Raw genomic sequence first — 24,591 nt, 5'->3', positions numbered from 1 at the left:
TCTATGAAGTACCATTGTGTAAATTACAATTTTATACTGCCACAGTCTTAAACAGAAGTTTAAAAAGATCTATGAAATTAAGACAAAGATAAAAACCAGAAACAACATAGGAATCCTTCGCTACTAATCACTGAATGCAATATAAACTTTCACAGATGTCAAACTACCACCACCACCCTTCATACTACATACTTGCTAACTTTCCAGAACAGAAAGTGAAAGAAGTGCCTACAGAAAAATGAAACCATGGCACAGATCTGAAAAAATTTTCAGTATGTCATCTACAATATATAAGCCCAACATAAATTGCAAGCAGTCATTGAAAGACATTCAAAACTATAAAAATTGCTTTCTGTTGCATTATTTTTTCCCGCTCATGGTCATGTCGCTTTATGTTTCACATTATTATTGCTATTATTATAACTACAGGCAACTACTTCTCTCATTTCACCTAAGCTCTACATCTTCAGCCCCTCTCTCCAGTATTGCCTTGGATTTTTATTTTTTTGTGTCTTTTTGCTTCTTCCGCTAAGCTCCAGGGAAACATAATAGAACAGGAAGGAGAACTATGATCACTTTCCCCAGGCACAATTACAAGTAATCATTCTAAGAAAAAAAGAGCTTCCTCTACATACAAATCCCTTCCCCATCCTGTGCCAAAGTAAGCAATAGGCCTACATGAACACTTAGTACACAAACGGCATATGTGGATACAATTTAAGCAGATTTACATAACAAGTCAAATTGCATCCAGATTTCTTATGGGTACCCTTATAATTCCAACAGCTTTGACAGAAAATTTTTACTGAAAGTGAAGTATGTGGTAAACTCAGTTTCCAAAAAAACTAGCTGGCCAGAGCTCTAGTGATGCTGATCAGAAGAGAATGGGTTTCAGTCTAGAGTATTTAAACAAGTCATTATTATGCAAGTATATTTCAGGTCAGATGCAAAATTTCATTCTATTAGTTCAAGTACTTTCCTATGCTGTCTTTTCATGTAATTTTTGAAATTTTTTAGATAAAGGTTTTTTTCTTTCTTTGCACAAAAGCAAAAGTTACAAATGTTAGCCAAAAAGGAGACAACAGGAAAAAATACATGCCTCTGAAAATGTTTTACAATAAAACCAGAAGTGCGATCATGTACACTGTTTTGCGTATAGGATGATCACATAATATAGAAATAAAAGCCACACAAGCCGCACATTTTGCCTATACAAATATAAAAAATGCAAACATTTTTATCCATAGGAGAAATTCATAAAGTATTTTCGCAAAAATACACTACGTGCACAACATGCTGTTTACCTTGTAAATTCCAGGACGTTTAGCAGTTCATATCTCTCCTCCTGTCCCAACTGAAGGAAAAATAAAAAAAGGTGAGAATTAATGCAAAAAACCTCAAGCAAAAGAACCAAAACCAACCAAACATCTCAACAGATATGTACTATGATACAGTTATTCAGAAATTATTTAATACAGCAAGAATTAATACAGCATATTATAATGTTACTGCAATGTACTCACAGACTCTATGATTACTGAGTCAGGTGTCCTTCCAGTGAATACAAACCGAAGATGCCTGGCTGCTCTGACCAATGCTCCTTCATCTGCAACAAGTCAATTGGTTATTTTGCAGACGTACCAGAAAACTGCTAGTTTACCCCCTGATTTAATGAACACTTTCCTACTTTTGACTTCCCTTTTCCATTATAGATTTTTGAGATTATATATGGTGCTGGAAACTCTTTGTTTCCCCTGTTAAAAATGATTAAACGAGTTTACTGTTCAGAGCAAATAAGCCCCCAGAGGAATATGCCTCTTGGCTCAGTAATAAGAACATCCTCTTCAAAGCACCTAGGCAAGCACCTTCCTCAGTAGGGCACTGGACAAGGTTCATTTCTTCTAAAACAGAACTTACACAAAAAGAAAAGAGCCCTAAGTCATTCCTGTAAATAATAGATAGCTTCAATGCCTACATTCAGGAAACACTTCAAGCAGCAACCCAGTCTCCCATAGGCATCAGTTCTTTCTGAATGGCTCAGGATGCCAGAACGGAATTTGCTCACAATGCCCAATAAAACATTGCCAGGACTCAGCTGGCTTTATTTATGGCCCTACCTCTAGCCTTGTTTTCCAATTGTTGAAGGACACAAATTAGAGAGATTGCCACCTAGGAGCCAGGGCAGACAGGGAAGTGGAAGGACAGAAAGTCTCTGTGCTTCATATCATTTCTCCCATTATAACTTGTTATATAATACATTAGCAGAGCTGAGTGTACTTTAATAATTTTGCTGTGCTGTAACATTTTCTGAACCCCCAAACTGTCTATGAACCACAAAAGGCTTGAATCAGACCTTTTGCACTATAATCTTTTATCAATCTCTAGCAGAACTTATCACAACTTATGCCCTATTAAAAATATTTCTTTTTAATTTTTGATTACACAGGCTTTGTTCTAAATCAATACCATGGTTACCAAGTACAGAACAGGTTCACAAGCAAGGACATCAATCTGTCTTCTGGTTTGATTTATATTTGCATTTGAGCCGTTCCTTCCGTCTTTCAAAGCAATCTGGCAACACCTTAGGAAGTCTGCATGGTTAATCACCCTTCGCCCTTACATAACCTACAGGACATCCATATGTATTTTCTAAAGCAAATAAAAAAAGTCTAAGTCCTTTTCTGACAAAACTGATTTTATCTGACATAAATTCTTTTTTTGAGGGTTATGTTTTTTTTTTTAATTCTGGAAGATATTTGAAAAAACAATAAAATCTGAATAAAATTTGCTTGTAAGGTGACAGAATACTGTATGTTCACTCAATTGCTTGAGTCTCACCTGGAGATGCTGCTTGATATATAATTTTATCACCTTCTCTTTCTGGAACTGCTGTATGACACACTGCCATCATTGTCAAAAACTCACATATTACAGGTGCAGTTGGCTAAAAAAAACAAGTAAATCTGTGATTAATCATTTAAGCAATAACTAACTGAAATGTAATAATAGATATGGACAAATCATCGTCAAGAAAAAAATAGTGAAAGACATTTCCTCTCATCAACAACTAAACAAACCAGGCATTAATTACAGCATCCAGAATAAATTCTTGCTGCTGTATTTTGGTACTGGCTATATAGATAATATTTAGTGATATTTGCTATCATAACAATGAAAAGTAGATAACCAGAAACATAGAACAATTCAAATAAGCATTTTATAGGACAGATAAGTCTAAATGCTGTATTGAAAGAATTTTACTTTATTCACTGAAGTCTCCTTTAATGTTGTCTTTTATTAAAAATAGCCCCTTTTACATTCCTTTTGCCTAATACTATATTTGACAACACTTTTTTTAAGAACCTTCAGAAAGATGTAGCAACCAAACCCCAAAATCATGTGGAAAATCCTGCAAGGTCAGGCAGACAGCTTTTAAAGGAAGACATTTAGATAAATGTCTCGGGCACTTCAGAATCTACAAAGCTGAGACAATTTAAAATCAGTTAGCCAAAAGAGTGTATACATGCAAAATTGTTGATTGTTTTTGATGAATACAGCTAAAACCCTTTTATTAGTACAGTTAAAATTGGCAAAACGAATGAAGCAAACATGGCTGTTCAAAAGAAACCCCAGCATTCCCCCTAAGCTCAAAGAAGATGCCAGCTCAATTGAGTTTTTGTAGCATATCTATAGCACTCAGGTAAGTAGCAGACTAAGAATCCAAACAATGAAGATAACATTACAATTACTCTATAAAATACAACAATCTCTAAAGACCTAATTTAATTCCATAGTGTAGAAACACTAATGGGAGCGGGTTCCTGTCCTCTTCCACTGATGGAAGAATGAAGAATGTAAGATTATTACATTTCAGACTCATAACATCTGAATCATACCATAAAAAAAAAAAAAAAAAAAAAAAAAAAAAGGGCTGGATCTAATTACCAAGTATCAACAACAAACAGTTACTGAAGTATTCATAAGAGCATGCTGATTTTGTGTAAATACATTTTTTATTTATTTTCCTTCAAGGTACATAATCTTTTGAGTTACTGAAAGCAATGGTTTGATTCCATAAAACAACAGTAATTGTTTCTATATAACTTACATGATTGCTTTGAAGATTCTCCAGTAATGATGAGTCACTAAATGTTTTTTCTTCTCCATTTTGTGAGCCCTGCCTAGAAATAATTAAGTAGAAAAGAGATCATTAGCATATTCTTAACAATTCATATCCAAATCATTCACACTAATGCGCTAAGGTCAAATGCAAATTTTGGTTTGTGGCTGTTATAATAAAGGCTGCAATCATATACTGTGAGAAAATGAAGTGAAAAGGTACTTGTTTCGCATCTCCAAAGTTTATCTAATTTTAAGACATTGTGATTTATATCAATACGCTTAAATCCAGCAGAGTTTCTCAGCTGACTTCAGGAAATGTAAGACAAAGTGAAAATAAATCTACAATATAAGACTAGGGCTTCTCATCTTCTGATCTCTAGAATGAGCTTATTGAAGAGACTAAGAACAAGATATGCTCGACAAGACCACATTTCTTTGAGAAATCAGCAGTTTTGGAATAGGTTTGCAAACGTCTGCAGAAAAGAAAGTCCAGTATCTGAAAGAGGTAAGCAAACTGAGTTCAGACATCAGGGAAGTCAGGTTTGTTTTGTATTACTCATAACCAAAAAGGAACCTAGTAAACTGATATGATATGTATATAGTATGATAAAAGAAGACACAGCAACGATAGTGAAGTGGGAAGGAAGTGAACAGTTGGAAAGTGGGGATGGTTCTGGAGAAATAAAAAGTCATACAGTAACAAATCTCATATTGCACAAATCTTCTGGCTGAAGGTAACAGCTCAAAAATGTAGATACTTCTAGATACTTCTAGGAAGACTCATTACTGCTGCTGACTGTTGAGTATTAAGACAATCTAGATGAGTTTGAATATCAGTGAAACAAAACAGTGCTGAAAAGTGAACTGATTTGGAGGAAAAATTTACTTTGGATCTTGCCTTGGCTCACAATCTTAGAACAGAGCAGACACGTTTGGTGATTTAAACTGAAGGATAAGCCATATACATCAAAGGCAGTCTAAAGATTCTCTATGAAACCCAGAAGTGAGCTGTTTTAGTCCTGCACTACCATGAAGGAATATAAAGTGGCAGTACCTCCTCTATATAATTACTCAAGGACTACTTTTTCTAAAAATCTTTTATTAAAGTGAAAAATTCTAAGCATCCCCATTCACCATGACTTTTTTCTTTAAAGTGCAAAGCAAATAGATCCTGAAATGCCAAATACTAACAATTTCAGACACATTACATTTGTTTAGAGTCTAGGTTCCAGCTTTGTTTGCTTAAAGTATTCTGACAGGAAGACTTCACAATATTTTCCAGATTCTCAGTGCTAAAAAAAAGGAAAAGTATTTGCAGGTATATGTTGTGCCAAACTGGAAAACAAATTTAAATTATTTACAATTCAGTACATTAGTGATTTTAGGACTAGAAACGTTGTTGTCATAAATAGATTTTATTAATTAGAATAGACTCACAAAAAGTTGTCTTCTGAAGTACCTTATTTCATAAGTATTTACAAGATGTTCATTGCTTATAAAGAGGGAAGGTTTTTTTTCTTTGGAACTACTGTTCAGGCATTAGTTTATCCATTCCAAATGTGCTTATAAAGATTTTTATGTGTATTAGTGAAACCCAGTCTTATTTCATAAATATCTTATAAGCAAGCATGCTTAATTTCATGTAAGTATTTCATTATTTTAATGAAACCACTTGTGTGCAGTTAAGAACACTTGTACATTTCTGTAAGAAACATCTTGCTGCTACATCAAATGAGGATATTCAGGTCAGGTAAGATTCTGGGGTGCACCTGTATGCCACTTTTTATGTGTACGTGAGGGGGATATTATAGGTTTTTTAATCTAAAGAAAGAATTATTAATTCTAATCAAGCAAAGCAAGCTATTTTTCTTTCAAACTTTTAAAACATAAGACAGCAACATATTACAGTTTTGTGTGACATATCTTGCTATGAGTTTGAAAAAACACAACAGTGACAACTTAAAGACTATAAATGACATTTTTCCTCTGATCATTGAATGGCATTACAAATATTTAGTTTAAGAAAGTACAATAAAGAAGTAGAAGGCATCATGCAGATAGTACTAGAAAGGAAGCCAGGTCTTAGCCCTTCACGAGGTACCTGTTAAGGTGTTTATGTTTGCCCCAAGTAAATTTGGGTACTTTAATCTCAGTTTCAGTTAAGAACTAGGTAGTGCTCAGATTCTAGTGCTAATAGTGCTATCTACATGAAGTAAAATATTAACAATAACATACTACATATTTTTCAGTCTCAAATATGGACTTTTTCAAACACATTAGAGATTATAAATAACCTATTACTAAGGAACAGCAGAAAAGTGCGATCAAAGTTACCTTAATACCTTAAATGACAAAACTTTCTCTCCAATACACAATTCTGAGCTGTACAGGATTGTCAGTAACTGTCCTGTACTTCAGTCACCCTATTAGCAATTCTATTCCAGAGTACACAGCTTAATGCTGTAGAATTGTGATGGCGTGAATTTGTGCAAGACCCTGTCGATCCACATCAATTTGAAGCTAAAGTAACTTTTGAGTAAAATAGCTCACATTTAGCTCTGTTTCAAAAAATCTCTTTCACTGGTTTTAAGCTTGAATCTTCAACAAACACCACATACTAAATGATCTTTAAAGCTTACCAATCATCTGAAGGAACATTATAATCCTCAGGCTCGGGGCAATGGCTGCACAAGAAGTAAGGAAAGAATAGAAACAGGGAGAGGAAAAGTAATCACAAAGACTAAAAAGTGGATCATGTATAAAAAAAGAAGTTAGTTAATGAAATTGAATTACTAAAAAAGTTTTAAAGGTACTTTAACTGAGTATAAGAGCATTCATAAAAGCCGCCTTGATGCTGTTCATGCTACAGTACTGTAATTCAAATTCTTGTTCACCCTGTGTATTATTTAGTGGAAAAGCATGTGTGTACATAAAATATGAAGTATGGACAGTGATACAAGTTTTTGCAAGTATGAGGGAATAGGTCTTTATAGTAACAACATTAAAAAGACTGAGCGATAGAAAGAAAAGTATACTGAAGGTGTGCTACAGTATTTAAACTTTATTTTTGCTCCTCTTTGCAAAAAGACATGTCATGACTGAAGTGATATTACTTATAAGAGGTATCATGTCATAGTCACAAACAAACTGACTCCTAGTTGCAGACATTGCCAGGTATAAGTTTATTTTAGCTGTAGAACTAATGCATGGATACTCATGCACAGGCAGAGGAAAAGAAAGGCACACAGATAAAGAAAATACACAGAAAAGTATATAAAAATACCTACCCATAAGCAATCCCTGCTACAGTACACTTCTTAAATTGCATGACGTTGCATGTCAGGGTACCCGTTTTGTCAGAAAAAATGTATTTGACCTAAATGAATGATAAAATTCATTATACATTAACATTCAACAGTTATCTACATTTCTAGCAGAATTCATTATTATCAACACACTAAATATTTTTACCAGTCCTGCAATATTCTTAGTTTATAGAAAAAAAGCCCATACAGTATATAAACGTGGCAGATGTTACGCATTTCCAAACACAGCAATCAGCTGAGCTGTCAGGAAGCTGAAACTTGCTTCAGCGCGTGGTGCTGTACTGAACTATCCTTCACTCTGGGTATTACTGAAATGCAAGAAACTAGTGAAGACCAATGGCTTCGCTAGTAAAATATTCCATTTCTAACAGAAAGTAATATGGTACAAGTAAAGTATCTACATGCATTTCTAAACCCCTCATTTTGACATAGAAATACCTCCCTCAAGCCAAAACGCTAGTAAAAAACCAACAGTTCAGGAATGCCAAATTGCAGGAATAGAAATACATTCCTTTCTACCTACTCCAGGCCTCCCATTTCCCTAACCCTTCCTCTCTGAAACTACCAGTTAAAGCATTTTTAAATATTAAAACTGTAATACATGTGTCTGTGATGTATTTAAATGTAGTTCAAACCTAACCTTAAGAACAACGTTAATCTATGGAGAAATGGTCTGTGATGACTGTTAGTCAAAGGTAAATTTCAATTCATTAAAATGTATTCTCATTAAAAAAATCACAGTACTCTTCATTAGCAATTAACTGCGTTATAGGTGGAGCTAGTAAGACTATGTATTAATAAAATTTACTCTGCAGCTCCTATTTAGAGATTTTGTTTTTGAGGGATTATGACTCAGCCACGTGAGTAGTTCGAAGAAATCTTCCATGCCAGGTTTATGCCCCAAACTGTATTTTTTGTGTGGCTAGAATGGAGAAGCAGGAATTGCAGCTAAGAAAACTCAACCTTTTTTTCAGACACCTAAGTTTTGCCATTCTTAAAATCTCAAGATCTCTTGGGGGAAATAAAGCAGTGTTTGTTCATTTAATACTGGTTTCAAAAATTTAACTCCCGCATATTGCAAAGTGGTTTGAAATATATCTGACAAAATGAAGAACAGAAATAAGCAAAGACTAAAGCAAGAATATAAGTTTTCTGAAATGAATCATCACATCATTTTAATAATCTAGATTGTAAACCCACATGAATAATTTCAATACATAGTTAGAACCAGTATTTTTTTCCCCACCTGTCCAAGTTCTTCATTGAGATTGGAAGTACGAGCCATTGCAGCAGTGTCCGTCGGTTCATAGTGCATGTCTATGTCCTACAGATAAAAAAAGAGCATCTATATTTAAAAAGTAGCCTTCCATAACTTATTACAAAAAGTATCTAGTACATAAATAGAACAAGCGTAGAATAGCAGACTGAACATGAATACAAGTTCTCTACTGATGATAATTTCAACATGCGAAGCCATAGACACAATCACATCACTTCCAAAAGTCTCCAGAAAAAAATTAGATTTCCTCTTCAAAACAAAAATCTGTATCATTCTTTGAGACTTTACTCTGATCATTTCCAGTGATTTGTATTATGAAAAAATGTTGTCCCCATATATCTAAAATAGATTTAGCAACAAGCAGAACTACTACATTGTAACATTTAGAGAGAAGTCAGTCTTATCTATTTATACTGTATGTACAAACAGCCACTTTGAAATAGCAAGACAAATATACTTTGAGATAAAAACATGAAAGTAAATTTAAGAGTACACAATAAATGTATGGTACATTATATTTTTTACTTTTTAAAAAAAAAAAAAGGATCAGACTTTATTTTTAAATACCGTAAAAGATTAAAACATTGTGAAGTATGGCAATGTAGAGTAACAGATTGCAGATGACCAACTTCTCTATACAAATATGATATGCATACACACAAAGAAAATGTTTAAGACAATAAAAGCCCAGAGTCACAGATTAAGATAAATTTAAAACACCTAATCCCTTATTATGTGAAATGGGGAGGAAACAGAAGTTAAAACTGTCTTTCAGATTTGTTGTATAAACAGTTGCCAATCTACACATTCAAAATGGGTCAGCCTTTGTTGCATATTTATTCTAGAATACATAACATAAAGGAATACCTTTGTTGCGTATTTATTCTAGAATATAGAACATAAAGGAATACCTTTGTTGCATAATACTACCAGACACTGGCTTTGTACAAACAAAAAAAAAAAATCACATTAAATTCTGGTGGTGGTGGTGGTAAAAATCAGCAAAACACGTAAAACACCCAAAACGTGGGTTATGCTTCGAAAGATGAAATTAAACTCGACAAAGCTCCACTAGTCTGCAAAACACTTCTGATCATTCTGGATGAAACTGATACCTGAATATTAATAATGAGGAAGTACAAAGTACATAAAAACATGTTCCAAAAACTGATTTGGTGCATGTATAAAAGAACTAAATAAAAACATTTATTATTACCTTCACAGATTCCAGTAATAATAAACAGCTTAAGTGTTTACATTAAGAAAAAGTCTTAAAAAAATGTACATAGACAAGCAATCAATCATTTCACTTACTTGTAAACCACTTGATTTTAGAAGTCAATGCATATTGTAAAAATAATATTTACCCAATTTATGAAATATGCCTGGATAAATTTAACAACTTCAAGCGTAACCAACAAACTGATTGGAATAAGATTATTGAAGAGAATGATAAAAGTCAAGAAGTTCAATCCAAAGTTGCTTGCTCCGCCATCTGCCAAAAAAAAGCAAATAAAAACCCCATTTAAGACCATACTTGAAAGTATGTATATACAGTGTGTTCAGAGAATTGCACTAACTTTTGAAATTATTTTTAAGATGTTCTGTATCTAAGGAGGAACTTGAGATTTAATTACAGTATGACTTATCTATATAGCGGAATTCAAATTTATAGATCTTGGCCATCTTCTCCAATTTCTAAAAAGCAAACTTACCAGTCATTCTCTTTTGTTACATTTTAAGATCATAATATAGAAATCTCTTTCTATAGCAACCAAATTATAAACTCTAAATTTTAGAATTTTATATTTTTTAATGGGTAAATGTGGAGTGGAATGACTTTTTCTCTATCCACCCTCACACCTTATTCCCTCCCTCCAACCCAGCAAAATGCTTTGAAAAAGGTAAACTCACACCACAGGAAAAGAAGAAATTAATTTAGAGAGTTTAATAAAAGGTCTAAAAGAACTTGGAATGTGAATATTAACATATATAGCAAGCAGTTTTATATTACGTTTCCCTTTGAAAGTTTTAAATAACTCTAGTAGTAGCACCTCAGGGAGGCTGCGAATGGGAAATACCAAGAGGGAAAAAGATGTAGGCTGCCTGTCTGTATTCAAAGATCTCTCGTAGAAAACCAGCCTCAGACAGGTTTCCACTGCCTATGGAATGTGGATCTGGTTGTTACTCTAAGATCCAAGAGAACAAGTTTTGGATACTGTTATTAATATCAATTCGAGCATCAAATAACATAGAAGTCTAAAAGAGCAGAGAGCTAACATTCATCATGACACTTATATTCTCAATAATGACTACCAAGATTATAGGAAGTTTGATACCTATTGCTACCTGTAAATAAATAATATTCGGATATTTATTGTTAACATTACCACTTTTTTATCATCCACAAGCAACAGATTGTTCTAACTAAATACTAACAGCATTCAGAAAGACAGGGTACTGCTGGGAACCCGTTTCACAAGCATACAAAACTTAAATAAAGGGAAAGGAGAATAAATTGCTTCTTACGTATTAAAAGTACCTGCTACAAGAATAACTATGACCTGAATGCAGCTTTAAAGGGCATACCTTACAAGACCCAACACAATTTCATGTAATCATAGGGCATATATAACAAAATAAACTGAAAAGGATAATCACTTCAAGAACAGACAAAATATCAATAATGACTATTTCATGTTTCTTTTTTCAGGACTAAAACCAAAAGCTTCTGAACTGCTTCACTACTGTAGTAACCATCATATTCTGAAAACTTTTGCATTTCCCAGAAAAGACAAAAAAAAAAAAAATCACTGAAAAGAAGAATCAGATGAAAAATAACCAACGAAGCCCTTCTAAAGCCATCCTTTTATATTATTGGAAATTATCAATACTCCATTAATAATTTCACTTCATCTCAAGTGATTTCCATCACCTCAAGATGGAAATATGAAAGTTAAGTTTCTTCCTTAAAAAAAAAAAAAAAGTGTTTCAGCATCAAAAAGAAGAGAAGCAAAGTTCTCAATAAACAGAAATTCATCATAAATAAACTGTTTCCTTCAACAGAAACTTCGGAAGAGTGCCTTCAAATCAAAATTCTAGGATTTTTCTTTTAAAACTTACCAAACCACTCCATAATGCCTACTTTGATGATTACTGTCAGCAGCTTTGTATTCAAGACTGTTGTTTCAGGAGCAGAAAGTCTAGTTCTGGTTGAACTGCCTAAGTAAAGAAGGCTCTAGGCCCACCATAAGAAACTTTGAAAACAAGAATAATTGACCACAAAGTATTTTTATGACAACTTCCTGTAAATCTAATTCCCTCACTGAGGGTCAAATTATGTCAGTGTGCTGCATGCTGCCATGAAGGCACACAAAACATCACATTGCCTTGCATCCACTGCGAGTACAGCTGCCCAGTACAATATGTTAGATGAGATCAGTTGTGCCTGTTTTACTTTCGTTAGGAGCAGTCTGTTAAGATATGATGTTGGCAGCCAATAACTAGTTAGATTCCTGTAAAGTAAAAATGATAAAGCCACAGCATCATTTGCTGGGAGGTGGGAGCTTAAAAAGTCAGAAGAGTCACTGCAGCTTTAAATGTAATCCATCGGTAACAGCTGAAAATGGCTTTAGTCTGGTGTCTAGGAAGCTGACTGTTTATGCCAGTGGAATGTTGATACAGACCTTGCTCAGCTGCAGAGATGTAGCAGCAAACAACAAAGCTCCCCTTCCTGAATTTAGCAAGAGCTCAAACAGCACAGTAAGGTAAACTTTATACTTTCTGTGATATACCTGGCCTAATGGCTTCAGCCAACAACCAATAAAGAAAGACTGAACCCCCCCCCCCGTGTAAAGGATGGTAATTACCCTTCTTTCCAAATATGAAACACATTTCAACACTAAAATATTAATATATTATTTTACATCTTACAGTTTAGATCAAGATACCAGTCTCTTCCAGTATGCCTTCGATTCCATATAGCTGAACCAATAGAGCAGATCAAAGACATGGCAATAAGGATGCAGAACAGAATCAAAATCTGAATATTTGTAATTCGTTCCACATTAGACATTTTAAGAGGTGGACTTGTTGAATTCTGCAAAAGACAAAAAACCAACAGTGGCTATTAAACATTAGAAGAGGTAGACACAGCTCTCACTTTTGAAACTGTATGGTACTGCACGCTTTTCTAAATATTCTCCCAAATATATTATTATCATAAATGGCATAACTGTCTCACTCAAAAGAAGAAAAAAAAGAAGCAGCTTATAAATCCATGAAGTAGTGCTTTAGATTTCTGTCACAAGCAGTTTAAACAATCACACAGAACACTCATAACAGCAACAGGTAACAGTAAACATTAAAAATGAATGTGCATACACCTTATCAGTGCTACAGGAGACAACTGCTAATACAAACAATCAAACTTTTTTAAATAACTGTTCTACAAATCAGAAAAGCAGTAAGAGACATGCATGACCAATCTGAAAGAATTCTATTTTCTCAACAAATGCATCTCAATTTTGATATTTCAAACAGCACTAGGAGAAGCCATTTCATAGTCTGAGAATGGTTCTCTTCCTTCCTTATTTTGCAAATGAAGTTTCACTTTCATTTCTTACAAGTATGCTTACCTTTGCACTTGAAAGCAAGCTCCACAAGAGGACAGTTTTAGGAGCAGTCAAAAATAAAAAAACATAAACAGGCAAAGTATAGTGATCCAACTTGCTAACAAAATAGGTTTCAAAATACAAGTTACAAAATAGAATCAATGAATATGCTTTCTAGTGTAAAAACTACTCTGTAGCTAAGTGACTGATAATAACAAGAAATTGCTTTATTTTTATTGGTTTTAATTCATAAGATGCTCTATTACTGACATAGTAACTACATACAACTACTATAGCGAATCTAGCCAGCTTTTCTGAAAGGATTTTCTGTGCTGTATAACGGCAAAATAAGTTAACAAACCAGATAATTTAGAGAGAAATCCAAGTGACAAACCTGCATAAGTTTTGTGTCGTGTCCCGTATAGACAACTATCCCATGAACCCACTGAGTATTTCTCAACTGAGCTCCTCGTAGAAGAATCTGATCAGATCCCAATGGAACGGTACTAGAAGGAAAGAGTTTTATATTTCAGCATTAAGACAACCAACATCAATGAATAAACATAACCAGCAGTTGTTGAAACTTATTAGCTAATTTCTCAAAACATAGACTATTACTGTAAATATACTAGGAATCTAATTTTCAGAGTTAACTTCTTGGGAGTCTTGACAGAGAGAAAACTGAACAGTTTAAAGCAAGTCCAAAACTGTAAGTTTACAAAAATATTACTTACCGCTTAATTTGACTATGGACAATAAAGATATGGTACTACTTAGCAAGCATACTGAAACTAACAAAGGCTAATTTTCCTGTGATTTAGGATTACATCTTTTTTTTTCCTCTGAATTGTATGCTGAAACTCAACTACTTTTACAAAAATTGATTTTCCAAAGCAATTTTCAAGTGAAATAATTTTCTGAACTATCAACTTAATCCACTCTTCCAGTGAAATACATATCCTTTATGAAAATGTCTAACTCTTTAAAATTCACAACAGTATTTCCTGCACCTTCTTTAAATTGCAAACGCAACTAAATTTCCTTGTGTTACCCTTTTAGAACTGCACTGAGTAAATGAGCAACCAAACCTCGTAAGACACTGGAAACATTTAACTGTTTTAAATTCAGACAGATGACTTCATACATACACTGGAGCTCAGGTTTTTCTTAAAATATAAAAACTTTAGGTAATTATTACTCTTTTCCTGGGACAAACAATACCCTATTTTTGCATTTTTCTTTCTACAAATACGAGCTAGCAGTTCACTGTATAGCTAGTATTTACACAGTCAATATACAGTGTATACAGTATACACTAGCTAGCTAGTATTTACACTGTCAATAGTGCTCTAGTATTTGGCATTCTTACATAAAACTGTTATCTCTACAGCTGCTTGAAACCAACACATTATGAAGATTACATATACAGCGCTTAGTGACAGCAACTATATCTCTGATATATAAGCTATAAAGAGGAAGTCATGATACTTGGTGACATTTTTGGTAGCACAAGAACAAAGTCGGTCTCAGTGAGTAAGTTTCAGGTGATAATTTGTTCTGGAACGTCATATCCCCTTCTCCTCTCATACACAAGTTTTTAAGATTCAAAGACTGCAAGTAAAGAGGAAAAACCACATTCTTCCTCCTGTAAAATTAACAGTGGCAATATTAATTTGCAGAAACTAGAAAAAAATATTTGATCTGGAAAAATATTTGAGTGCTTTCAGATAAACAACAAATAAATAAAAGCACCACTCCGCTACAGCTCAGTCCAGTTACTTCCCAGGAAACTAGCACAGAGCACGCTGACTGTTTAAGGAATCATTCTCCCCACCAAGTATGTTTCAGCAACTGAAACGTTGAATGACACTGCCATGGAAAATAATTTACAGGTGCAGGCTCTTCATCAAAAGAAAGAATTGGAAAAGTGAAATATAAAACATACTGAGATTTACTTGTTTTCTAAATCCAAACTGTATTGCTCTTGTATTTGAGATGTGTTCATTTTACTGCAAAATTAAGTGAATAAATGTCCCTTCCAGTACAAAAGGAACTGCTGGGGTTTGAATTCCACAAGAATCATTTAGAGGGACTCCTGTTGCCATCAAAGATTGCTTCTGCACCAATGTTTATTAGCAGTTCTGAATCAAAATCATTTTAAGACTTTTAGACCACAGCAAAATACATAGACATTTCAGATAAGGAATGGATTATATGTCATTCCAAGATTAATTAGGTACTTTTAGTCTATTAACATTGACAAGAATGTCACAGAAGATGGAAGGCATATAACCAAAGAAAGTTACTTTTACGTTCCTCACAGATACATTTGAAACCTTTTCAACTATGGACCTTCTCCAGAATGCTGAAAGACTTTGTCCCTTCTACTAACACAAGAGTCTCTTAAAAGGCAGAAGCCAAAACCTTCCACTCTTAATTTTTGTAGGTGAGTTCTAAGATTCTTCCTGACACCTCCTGATCTTCCTCTTTGTTTTTCCCTCTTCAAAACTATTAAGATCATGCAATAAAGTCCCCTCTTGATTCTTTTTTCCATTAGGATACTGGCTCTCAACTGGATACCCTTCTCCACCTTGGGGCAGGAATTTATCCTCAAGGGTCTGTTATTGGAAAGACAATCAAATTGGAGCCAGTGGGAGCTGTCTCCAGCAGAACTGCTGCATGGACCAAGGAGATAAAAACAGACAGTAAAACAACCAGAGACATAAGAAGCTCAGATCTCCCAGGTTTCACACTGACCTCTCATGAGGTGATGGTGCAATGACTTGACAGAGCTCTCAAGTCTCTATTTCCTGGCATCAGCCTTCTCAAAACTGCTCCAACTTATCTGATTCTTCTTGTGTTCTGTGTAGCTAATGACCCCTCAGCAACACACTTGGGTTGCATTCAGTAAGGGATATTCTCAATGGTGAATTACCCTTTCAGCATACTTTTCTGTCGGACCTATCAAGGGTATATTAAGAACTAATAATTTCTAGGAAAAGCTTACATATCAACATGTTTTTCTTAACAAGCATATTTCACTGTTATTCAAAATTTTCTTAAGAATGTCTTCAGGAAAACATTTACTTTAGGTCTGGAAAATCAATATCTGCTCTTGTTTTTAACTTGCTCACCCTTTTTTCTCTGAGCCACTGTCTAATCACAATTTCAAATTTATCCAGGCTAAAGAACTTTTCTCTTTTTTCTAGCTAATTGTCTTCATTGTCTCAAACCAAGTGACATGCTTCTGTATATTCATGAGCATAACAAAGAGCTGCACACTTTGGAGATAAGAGCTAGCACACTCAAAAGCTGAGAATACCATGAAAATTTTTTTGGCCTTTTAGTTCCACAGATTCAGCCAAAAGGCATAATAATTATAGTTGAATTCTACCTCCTTGAATACTGAGTATCCAAAATTAAAAAAGAGAACCTTTGTTTTTTGGAGCTGCTCTCCCATGAAGAGAAAAAGACTGAATAGGTCAACCAGATACAACATGTATAGCACTCCAATGAGTTATCTCAAGGGAAAGAAGAGGGAGATACATTCTCAGTATCCTCCACTGTTTTTGTAAAAACATTAAGATGGTAGTGGATAAAGAGGAAATCACAGCTGCTGGATCCACATGATCTGGTAGGAAGTTTTTAAGGGTCTGTATAAATAAAAATGAGTTAGATGAACCTGTGCCACCTCTAAAATGAGCAGAAAGAGAACTCATTCCTGATTTTTCAGGTTGAAATATGGTCAGGATCCAAAAAGAGTTACTTACCTGCAATTCTTTTTCACTGAAGGTAAATATTATATTAGAGCCACACTTTTGGAACTATCCTACTGCACAGTAACTATATTAAAAATATTCCAAAACTGAATCTCTCAAGTGAAAAATTGCTTGACCAGCAGATGGCATGCTCCTACACATTCTTGAGGCATAGTAGCCATCAGCACATTCAATGTTTCTTTTTTTTAAGTCAGATTTAAAAATTAAATAATTAGATTAAAAAGAAAAATATGCTTTTCTCTCTAGGCAGGGAGGAAGGATGAATGTGTGGATCTATTATAACTATTACCTTCAGAGAAGAATTACAGGTAAATGTTTTTCTCTTCTTAACGGCAAGTACAGTGGAATTATAATAGATCCACACTCTTGCGACTGAAAACTCCTGGAATGCATCTGTAAGAAATCAGTAAATAAATAAAGGAATATATATCAAAAAGGTATTTAATAATTAGTTAACACTATATATATCAGTCTAAAACCACAGACATGAATAATACTGTATATGGAGAAATAAATGCCTACCAAATAAAAAAGAAATCCTGTATATCTTTGGGAATGAAGGACTCAAAAATTCTGAATCTAGTACTGAATTTTATACTCCTAATACATCACATTTGCTTCAAACCCATAGAACAGTCCATACATCACTATTTTGTAAGCACTTAAGTATTTTAAGAATTTCTGAAGCAGTTCTACAAGCATGTATATTGCAATTGCACTGAATCTATCTATTTTTACAGAAACATACTTTCAGTAACCTAATGCATTAAATATCTTTTAGCTACAAATTAGAAGAATTTGAGGGATATAGTGACGGACTAAGTTCCACTCCAAACTTAGATGAACAAAAGAAAATAACAATTAAAAAATCTGACAAGCAACTACTTCTATTCAGCTTCTACAACAGAAAGTTAACAGGCAAGGGATGAGAGGTTTTAGTAGTGAGTTCCTAAGGATGTATTCTAGAACTACTAGAATTTGAATAGCACTCCCTTCAATTATGAATAGCTATTGCTTTATGAAGGTCAATTAGGATAAAATCCCCAAGTCGTAGACCATAGAAGTACGGTTTACCTATCATTTTTTGAAAGAATAAAGTCTAATAAAGAATACATCAGAAAAGACTTTTACCCTCTAGTCTTAACAGAATAAAGACTTTACTATTCATATTTTAACAACATATAGCTATCTACTGTTAGACTGAATATACTGAGATGATGTTCCTCAGATTTACATACCCATGCCCATCCAGCCTGATGTTTCCAACAAAGTCATAGAGATGTCGGTTTGGGCTCTCACATTCAATGCTGCCTGAAAGTCTCGTCAAGCTTTCTATGTCCTTTATTTCTGATGTTAGTGGCAAACCCTGTAAACAAAATTAGTTTGTCATGACATTAAAAATTACTTTCAAATAAATAAATCCATGTATTATAAATCTGATAGTGCAAAACAAAAACACCCCCAGTATTTCTATTGGAACAAATTGAGACTTCTCCACTTCATTGTCATACTGCTGGACGCTATAGACAGTGAAAAAGTCACCTTCAGACCTTGAAACATGATGATGAAGACGGGGTCATAACCCATCATATAACTCAGCAAGAATGTCCCTGCATGGAGACAGCATACTCAGTCAAAAACTGCTATTCCCTACTTAACCCTCATGGACAATATTGCCACTATCAGCTTCTTTCTGCAGGGCTTCTCCCTCATCTGTCCTCTAAAAGCAAAACCAATGTCCAACTACACCACCTTCCAATTATTTTCCCAAAGAAAAATCCTAAAACAAACTGCAAGGTATGGTTTAGGAGCAATCACTCCTTCCTTCTACTTAATTAACTGAACAAAACCTTGTATGATGTCAATAACCCCCAGCTTTTTATTCAAACCATTAAAACTTCATAATCTTCTTAAATGATCATTAATGTAACAAAATATATTTTTATAAGCAGTAATAGATAAAAATTAATAAAAATTCTCAAAAATGAAATTCCTACCTGTCGAATTTTTAAGTTTGTCTCACCATCTAAGTTAGATGTTTCGATGTAGCACATAGCTTGCGGTTCACTAGTAAGAAAAAAATTTCTTTAATTTCAAATTATAATGTCAAAATCCATGAACTTTCTGTCACCTTTTAACAGCTATATATACAATTGGGATTTTTTTTATTTTTATTTTTTCTTATAAATTCTTCAGAACTAGAATAATTTACAGCCAAATCTGTGAAACCAACAGTACTTTACATTTTCAGGAAAGGTTGCCAAAACCTACCTGCCTTAGATGAAACACTACTAAAAATGCTGTACATAGTAAGTTTTCTATGTTTGTACATGAGATTAAGATACAGGTGCAAACATAGTGCATTTGTAACGCCTACTACTGCAGGTAGCAGTAGTTTAGACATGGAAGTTTTCTTGTAAAGGGTTCTCTTATAAAAAAGGTCTAAATTATGCATAACACAATACAGTTTTTGAAATATTTGTCCTCTTCATTTGATTTAAAAAAAGCTTCTTTATAAGTGAAAAGACTTAAGTTTATACAGAACATTAGTACTTTAATAGTTCATCTAGTTGACATCTACTGATAAAATGCTTTTGCATTTAATTTTTTCGCTACAATTTTTGATGTGTAAGAGTGGTATTTTGTACAATACTTTCAGGTTTTAAAACATATTGCAACCATTATAGAAGTGTTCGCTAGGAAAACAGAGATACAGAAGGGCAAATTACTTTTCTGCAAGTAGATAATAAACAAGAACTGTTGTAACATGTCAAGATTTCTGAACTACTCCACTCAGCTTCCATTTTCTGGACATGAGGACAGAACACCCACTACTTATATCTTCAACAGAAGGACATTTTGATCTTGTAAAGGACCAGAGAAGTCATAAAAATCCTCTACAACTTAAAAGAATAAATGTTTACTCTCCACACCACTTTAAAGCTTCTAATATTTTCCTTCTATCTAGCATGAAATTCAAGTATCAAGTGTTTTTTAAAACTTGCTATCTTAAGGCAACAGTGGCTACTGATAAGCAACTTAACTTTATCCTGCAAGCATTTTAAAACTATGTAGGTTATTCTGATATTTTTGTAAAGTAAAAGCATCAAAATCTGATAAATCAGTATCACAAATATATTTTCTTCTTGGCAAACTTTTCTAAAAATGTAAGTAACTTGTTTAGATCTTTTGGATGGAATCACCTGTATAAAACATTATTACAATTCTAGCATTTTTATTAGCTAATAGTAAAAAACAAACAATATTTTTGTGAAGCACTTTTAACACAGACTAAGGCAGCAAAGACATTTTAAGTGAGAGACATGCTTAATTGTAATTACTGTAGCAGATAGCAGTGACCTCCAAAGTAAATAAGTTACAGATAGATCAAGGCAGGCCCATTGATTTTGTTAGGGAAAAAACAAAGTGCGCTAAGAGTGCAAACAATAGCATAAAGCTGACGTGTCTAAGAAACATGCATTTTGTCACAATACACAAGAACAGCGCTGCTTTTGCCATCGCATGCAGCAGAGATTGTGCAACATCCAAGTTTGTGCAGAGGGTCCTCTACCAGTCCTACCAACATTAAACTGGATTCTTTGCTGGAAATAGTGGGTTGGTATAAACACGTATACTCTTCTTAATTTGCTCTAAGGAATCAAACATATATTTATCCTGGTGTTTTACTGTGTGTTTATTCAATGACAACGTGTCTGATAAAATTTCATGGGGAGAGTGTAAGAACAAAGAGGACTGAAACAAATTTTCATTTCTTGGAGTCTTATCGTGTATTTACCCTTTAACGATCTGTACTTTTATCAACCGAACCCTTCCTAATTTTATAGGTGTCTGGGTTTTGGCAAAGAAAGGTGAACAGCAAAGCAAAGATTATCAGCACAGCAGTGTTCTTCATATTTGGTATATGAGGACCCACGTACACGTATCCTGTGCAACTGGTTTATTCTAACCTTGATGACAGACTGATGAGATCAGCTGGGAGATGCTCCCCATTGGTCACTTTCACTACTTCCCCTACTGCCACCTACACATCCCAGTTTGAAAATGATTAGAACAAAAATAAGTGACAGGGGAAAAATAAAAAAACAAAAACCAAACAAATGGACAAAGACAAAAAGACAGAGTTTGAAATTATTATACAAACAATACATGTTAATTAAAAATGTCTGATGACAATTTTTTCAAAATCTATTTTAATCAGGTCAGAAAGAAAAGAGCTAGAATATTTTCACTTTTACTCAACTGGATGGTTTTTACTATAAGGCACCAATTTTAAGCTGCAGAATACACTGATACTGTACAGTAAAAATAAAAAGCTGTTATATCTATTTCCCAACTGACAAAGCTTCTAGCCACTCCGTACATTAATTAAAAAAATAAAAGGCACAACAAAAGATTTTCCACCAACTTTTCTGAAAAGTCAGATTACAAGAACCTTTGCGTAGGCATGCCGAAATTTTGTATTTTGTTTCAGCTTTGTAAATTTCAATTTACACTAAACTAGCAAAAACCAAGCAGAATTAAATCTCAGATGTTTGTGTCCTTCCACTGTAAGAGATTACAGTTTCCTAAAGTAATTAAGATCTTATTTTCCAGAAACTGTTGCTGGTAAAAAGAACAAAGTATTATTATGAATTAAAACCAGGCCCAGAGGTTTGCATTGCTATTGAAACCTAAAATGTAATTGGGCACCAACAAACACCTGGAAAGCAAAACTGACAAGACTGTTTTCCTGGAGAAGGCATGGCCACGTGAAGATGCAGAGCATGTGCTGGTATGCAGGCAGAACAAGAGGTGACGCAGTAGCTCAGGGGTCTCTCCTGGAAGGAGGGCTGCAACAGGACTCCAGCAATGTAACTAAGCTGGAAGAAATGCCTGAGCTGGGCCTAGAAAAGCAACCACGATTCAAGGAGTCCCCTTTGCAAACTGGATCCTAGAAGAAAACCTGACCGGAAAATTCAAGGCGAGTAATGGTGACAGTTGGGACTGTCTGTTCTGTCAAGGGCAATAAAGTGAGGTTAAGCAAAGAGGTAACAGTCCTGACGAGTCCAGTAGCAGCTAACTATTACTTCAATTTATCAACACGTGAGGTAGGATTCCTTCAGGAGGACAAGGCTCGGAAAGGTGGCTTTGCAGGCAGTTGGTATTTGTCTGGATGTAAACTACAACTGGAGAACACTGCGATGCAAGTGTCCAAATCCAAAAGGGCAAAACAGTGAAGACATTAAGGCAAAGACTCAAATTTAGGAGCTTACTCCAGAAGATTATAAAGTTGTTCTGAGAGGATGCAACGTTTTGTTTGCAAAACACTAGGGTTAGCATGACAGAAGCTATTATCAGGCCAATAGAACAAGTGTTCTTTGCTGCATGGTGTATTGCATGTGAAGATAGTGGAGAAGCACCAATAAAATTTATAAATGCTTCTTGAAGTGCAGAAGTAGAAGGTTTATAAAGGATACTCAGTACGAAAACATCTCAAGTTATCACAAACATGAGTACTGAAGACAGACTGTGGGGAAAATTTACAGTATTATTTGGCAACTATATACTTGATAATAATTTAAGAGAAGTGTTTTAGAAACAGCTAGACTTAATTTTGAGACATAATGGAAGATGGAACAAACAATGTGCTAGTCTACACCACAGTCTGTCACAAAAACACGTAAGATCCTAACCTTATTAATTGTATATGAGTGGATTTATGAACTTCAGTGGGATTTACACCTAATCCATAATCATACACATGATAATGCTTCTGCTTGTGCCAGAAAAAAATATGTAAATTGCATTGTAAACATACAGTAATAAATGAAAATACAATTGATATTTAATTAATCATTGCAAAAAAATTCTTAGAGTATGTTGTCTATTGACCTGATCAAACAGATGTTGAAAAATGTGCATCTTCCACATAAGATGTGGATTTCTTAAATAAAACTGTCCAAGGAAATGATGATAAACAACCTCTGATTGTCCATGTAAAAAGAATTTGTAGCATGTAATGCTGTGACTAAGTCTTGCTTCCAGTGCTGAAATTATTCACAGTATATATTAGAGAATAAAGTGAATATTCAGCTCATAGACAGAGATAATTTGATGGTTCATATCTCATGTTCACTTTTTTCTTGATTCAACTATCAAAAATGGTGACTATAACCATTATAAACATTGCTGTTCCCTGCAATATATCCATTTTTAATTTATTTATAGGATGCAATTTGTTAGGTACATATGAAAAACTCAACCTGGTTAAATATAGCAGTTGAGGTCCAATTTTTTAGACAGAGAATCAGCCTTTTTTAATATTATATCCAACTACAAAATAACGTATTAAATTTTTCTTAGGGGTAAACTGAATGCCAGTGTAATCTTAAAACTGTAATTGCCACAGTTTAAAGAAACACTGCCTGAAATGATAAATGCCCGAATGAACAAAAGACTACACTTCAGAACAGCAGCATTTTTGTTTATTCCTTATTTCCTTGGAGCAATCACAAATAAATAAATAAATAAATGCAGGGTAGAGAAACCAGCCTCTACACTATAAGCATCAGTGGGCATCTCTACCTTGATGAGAGCAGTACAGTGTCAGCAGGTATATACTCTTTGCCTTTTATTATAACTATATCTCCAACATCTACCTGAAAGAAAACTGGGAATTGGTTAATGGTCTCAAACAAAATATGTTATCCCTTTGTTTTAAGCACAATAAATATTTACCTGCTGAATTTGCTAGAAAGACTGTTAGAAACTCACACACTTAGAGAAGCCTATAGGCATTAGGTACTCTGAATTAGGTCACTGAATTGTTTGGAAATCTGTTCTTTAATTGGCCTAATCTGATCTTCTCAATGCAGTTTTTTACTTTTGCTAGTTATTTTAAAATATTTTCATTGGAAGACTGAAGTTGAGGTAAAGAATACATTTACCTTCCCTAAATTCTTTTGCAATACGCTATATATTTTTTTTCAAGCTTTCAGGCATGGAAACCAATAAAACTAAGGGACCAGATAGCGTAACATTCAGTCATGGAAAGCTACCTTTAACACTCCCTCACTGACTACTGCGTAATAGTCTTTAAAGATCTCGTGGCTTAAGCCAAAGAATTTCACCAAATACCCAAAGCAACTAGTTTCTAGAAAGAAGTTTCTGCCTTGGCACACCAAACAATACTAAGGAACTGTACAATTTTGCCCTATGCAAATACTCCCATGTAAATCATATTATTCAAGTTATTTTCCACTGAACTTGAAGCCCACCATTTGACTGCAGTTTTGTCTGACTCATGACATCAACACTGACTTGACTTAAAAGTGCATTTTAAAAGACAAGAATTAATAGATTAAAAAATGAAATACAAAAGATTATACACTTTGCATTACACCAGTTAATCCTCATCAATGACAATCATTTGGAGAAATAAAGCAAACATTAAATCTGCATTACACTCTAAA

The 24,591-nt window shown here is 34.1% G+C and overlaps 1 protein-coding gene across 4 annotated transcripts in view; it reads right to left on the bottom strand.

Annotated features, from left to right (window-relative positions):
- The window catches only part of ATP8A1 (ATPase, aminophospholipid transporter (APLT), class I, type 8A, member 1), a 109,009-nt gene that overhangs the window by 60,974 nt on the left and 23,444 nt on the right, over window positions 1-24,591 (bottom strand). Inside the window, exons 7-19 of one of the 4 annotated variants that reach the window (XM_014957821.1) lie at window positions 23,705-23,778; window positions 19,117-19,186; window positions 18,358-18,485; window positions 13,735-13,846; window positions 12,661-12,826; window positions 10,095-10,222; window positions 8,695-8,772; window positions 7,410-7,498; window positions 6,762-6,806; window positions 4,109-4,181; window positions 2,839-2,944; window positions 1,524-1,606; window positions 1,305-1,354 (exon numbers count right to left, since the gene is read on the bottom strand). In XM_014957821.1, coding sequence (XP_014813307.1) covers window positions 1,305-1,354; window positions 1,524-1,606; window positions 2,839-2,944; window positions 4,109-4,181; window positions 6,762-6,806; window positions 7,410-7,498; window positions 8,695-8,772; window positions 10,095-10,222; window positions 12,661-12,826; window positions 13,735-13,846; window positions 18,358-18,485; window positions 19,117-19,186; window positions 23,705-23,778 — 1,202 coding nt within the window. Of the gene's footprint in view, window positions 1-1,304; window positions 1,355-1,523; window positions 1,607-2,838; window positions 2,945-4,108; window positions 4,182-6,761; window positions 6,807-7,409; window positions 7,499-8,694; window positions 8,773-10,094; window positions 10,223-12,660; window positions 12,827-13,734; window positions 13,847-18,357; window positions 18,486-19,116; window positions 19,187-21,087; window positions 21,162-23,704; window positions 23,779-24,591 lie in introns of all 4 variants that reach the window. The other 3 variants (XM_014957820.1, XM_014957823.1, XM_014957822.1) reach the window with 3 other exon arrangements.

The sequence above is a fragment of the Calidris pugnax genome, unplaced genomic scaffold (genome assembly GCF_001431845.1).
Source record: "Calidris pugnax isolate Ruff unplaced genomic scaffold, ASM143184v1 scaffold349, whole genome shotgun sequence".
NCBI classification, from domain to species: domain Eukaryota; kingdom Metazoa; phylum Chordata; class Aves; order Charadriiformes; family Scolopacidae; genus Calidris; species Calidris pugnax.
Note: the sequence above shows the minus strand (reverse complement) of the source record. Positions and strands in the feature narration are given on the sequence as shown.